This window comes from Leptonychotes weddellii, chromosome 15 (assembly GCF_054177405.1).
Source record: "Leptonychotes weddellii isolate Sample4059 chromosome 15, ASM5417740v2, whole genome shotgun sequence".
NCBI classification, from domain to species: Eukaryota; Metazoa; Chordata; class Mammalia; order Carnivora; family Phocidae; genus Leptonychotes; species Leptonychotes weddellii.
This window is the reverse complement of record NC_138383.1, coordinates 32,597,820-32,601,029: the sequence shown is the minus strand read 5'-3', so window position 1 is coordinate 32,601,029 and position 3,210 is coordinate 32,597,820. Positions and strand designations below refer to the sequence as shown.

Genomic DNA, 3,210 nt, shown 5'->3' with positions numbered 1-3,210 from the left:
TCACTGAAAGTTGTCCAAAGGTCTAAGAATCCCAATAGATTCTATTTTATGAAAACAGCAGTAGCCTACTAAGGGAACACTGCTTCCCCTACTCACAACACTTCTGACGCCAAATATGTGTGGGGGTTCCGTACGCCAACTAATTCTCCAACTCTCCAGACAGCAAGTGGGTGTTCTACAATCTGACTACCTGGAGGCAGAGCAGACCCCACAGATGAAGGGCTGAGTCCCACAACACTGCCCCACCAATTGCAAGTAGTGGGTACCCATGTTACTCACACTTCTATCCAACTGGGCTACAAATCAGGGGTTCCCATGGCCCCCTCCTCACATTCAGTCATTTGCTACAGCAGCTCACAGAACTCATGGAAACACATTTAGCAGCTTATTATAAAGGGCATTATAAAGGATAAAAATGAACAACCTAATGAAGACGTACATAGTGCGAGTCCAGAAGGTTCCCAGGTATAGGAGTTTCTGTCCCAGGGGGGTTTGATTGGGCCAACTCTCCTGGCACATGGATGTGTTCACCAACCTGGAAGGTCAATGAATCCCATAGTTTAGAAATTTTTATGGAGGTTTCATCACATAGCCATGACTTATTAGTAACTCAACCTCCAGCCCCTCTACCTACCCTAGAGGTAGAGGGGTAGAGTGGGAGATGCAGGGAGAGGCTGAAAGTTCTAAACCTCTAACCACAAGGTTGGTTCCTCTGGCACCCAGGTGCCCTCCTAAGGGCCCATCAACAGTCACTAATTAGCATACAAAAAGACACTCATTAGTTCCGGAGATTCCAATAGTCCTAGAAGCTCTTATGGCTGGAAGCAGAAACTAAGACCAAATATTATAACCAAAAAAATGCTCCTATCACCCCTGTTACTCAGGAAACTACAAAAGTTTTAAAAGCTCATGCCAGGAACTGGGGATGAAAACCAAATAAATATTTATTATTTCATATTACACATACAATAAAGGATAGGAAGTTAGAACTCTTTTTCTCTTATACTTATCATTTAAGTAATCTCTACCCCCAATGTAGGGCTCAAACTCATGACCCCAAGATCAAGAGTCACATGCTCTTCCAACTGAGCCAACCAGGAGCTCCAAAGTTAGAACTCTTAAGGAAAAATATTTTGATTATTATTCCTTTACTGTGAAAGTACTTCTCGTGTTCTTTATACCTTGATGAAGTATTATTGAGACTGCTAAGGCCAACAAATATAAACTGCTTTTATTGTGCAAAAATTAAGAATGGCTCAGGCTATATAATGGTAGTTGATGTAAATGCACTAAATCTCAGCTTCTGTAAGAGTTGATTTTGAACTCAATCATCCTTTAAGAGAAGACATACCAGCTCGTATAATTTCATCAACCAGGAGAATGTTGGTGGCAATCACCGTGCTGAAGAAAAAGATAACAGGGTGAGTAAAGCCTACCAACCCACTCTCATCTTTTCCCCCCAGCAATCTCCAGCTACTAAAAGTACTTTGTTCTTTAATGATGTTATATGAGATATTATGAGACGAAACTATTGTAAATGCAAATATCACCCCTTGTATTATAATTTCAACTCCTCTGCTGATAAAAATTTGATTTTATATACCAGCAAATCTGAGCTCATTTTTAGCACATCATTTGCTTTTCCCTGCTATGCACGTGGTACAATTTCAGTAAACTTCCTTCTTTCCCTTCCCCCTCAAATAAACAGTAAGATAAACATTTCCTGTATCTGACACTGCTAGAATCAAAATGGAAAAAGGACTATAAAATGACAGAAGCTAGCGTTAGTAACTGGATACCATGCCTTTTCATACACTTAACCATTTTTCACTAGAGTGGCAAAAACAATAGACAAGTTTTAAAGTTACTGATTATGTCCCTAACAGTCTTTCTCTTTTTATTAATATGAATTTACCAAGAGTGAAGAAGTTGTTTTTTCACACAATAATTATCCCAAACTCCTGCATCTGCTGCTACCATGGGCTCACCTGCAAAGTAAAAACAAACTATTTTAACACTACAATCTTGATATATTCTGTTAATACTGGTTATATATTCTAACAGTGTTTAATATACCAGCAGAACTACTAGTGTCCAGGTCACAATGACCCCATGTTATCAAATCCAGTCCAGGGGTCAGTTCTCAGGCCTTGTGGATCAGCAACACTTAACATGGCCTCCTGACTAGTCTTTCTTCACCTGTCTTCCAGGACACCACGCTCAGCCTCGTTTTTTCTTTTGCATTAGTGGCAACTTTTCTGTTGACTTTCCTGGTTCTTCCTCTTCTTCCCAGAGCTCTTAATTCTGGAGTAGCCAATGACTTAGTCCTGGGTTCTTTTCTACTCTCTCTACACTCACTCCCCAGGTACCATCCGGTCTTATGGATATAAACCATATACACTCTGAAGACTCTTGTTTTTATCTCCAACCCAGAGCTCTTTCTTGAGCTCCAGACTCATACTTCCAACTGTCTATTTCACTTGAAAGTCTACAGACACTTTGAATTTAACTTGGCCAAAACTCAGCACTGACCTTCCCTCCATGACAAGCTGCTCTACCCACAGTTCTCTGATGCAGTTAATGGCCATTCCAGTTGTTCAGTGGACTCCTCTCCACAGAAGAGCCAGAGTGATCCTTTTAAACATAATTAGGCCATGTCACACCTCTGCCAAAAATTGCTCCCTGTTCCACTGCAGTAAAAGTCAAAGTCCTTGGATTGGCCCCCACACCCTGCATGATCTTTCTACTACCTCTCTCATCTCCTTCCTCCTCTTCAAAAGCTTCAGACACTGACTTTTCCACTGGCTGCTCCCTCTGCCCAGGATAGTCTTTCCTCAGTTCCCTAACATGGCTACTTCCTTACTTCCTTTGATTATTTTCTATAGACATATTCTCAATGGGGTCTACCCTGCCCACCTTTCTCTTTAAATTGCAACCCCCTGAATCATGGAACACTACATCTAAAACTAATGATGTTGGGGATTAACATAACAATAAAAAAATTTTAAAAAAGGGCGCCTGGGTGGCTCAGTTGGTTAAGCGACTGCCTTCGGCTCAGGTCATGATCCTGGAGTCCCTGGATCGAGTCCCGCATCGGGCTCCCTGCTCGGCAGGGAGTCTGCTTCTCCCTCTGACCCTCCCCCTTCTCATGTGCTCTCTCTCATTCTCTCTCTCTCAAATAAATAAATAAAATCTTTAAAAAAAAAAAAT

General features: G+C 41.4%; 1 protein-coding gene across 1 annotated transcript in view; it reads right to left on the bottom strand.

Annotated features, from left to right (window-relative positions):
* Positions 1-1,216: 1,216 nt before the first annotated feature.
* Positions 1,217-3,210, bottom strand: part of CCT6B (chaperonin containing TCP1 subunit 6B) — a 25,566-nt gene continuing 23,572 nt past the window's right edge. Inside the window, exons 11-12 of the mRNA XM_081805982.1 lie at positions 1,916-1,988; positions 1,217-1,401 (exon numbers count right to left, since the gene is read on the bottom strand). Of these exons, the coding sequence (XP_081662108.1) occupies positions 1,329-1,401; positions 1,916-1,988 (146 nt within the window). The 3' untranslated portion in view covers positions 1,217-1,328. The remainder of the gene's footprint in view (positions 1,402-1,915; positions 1,989-3,210) is intronic.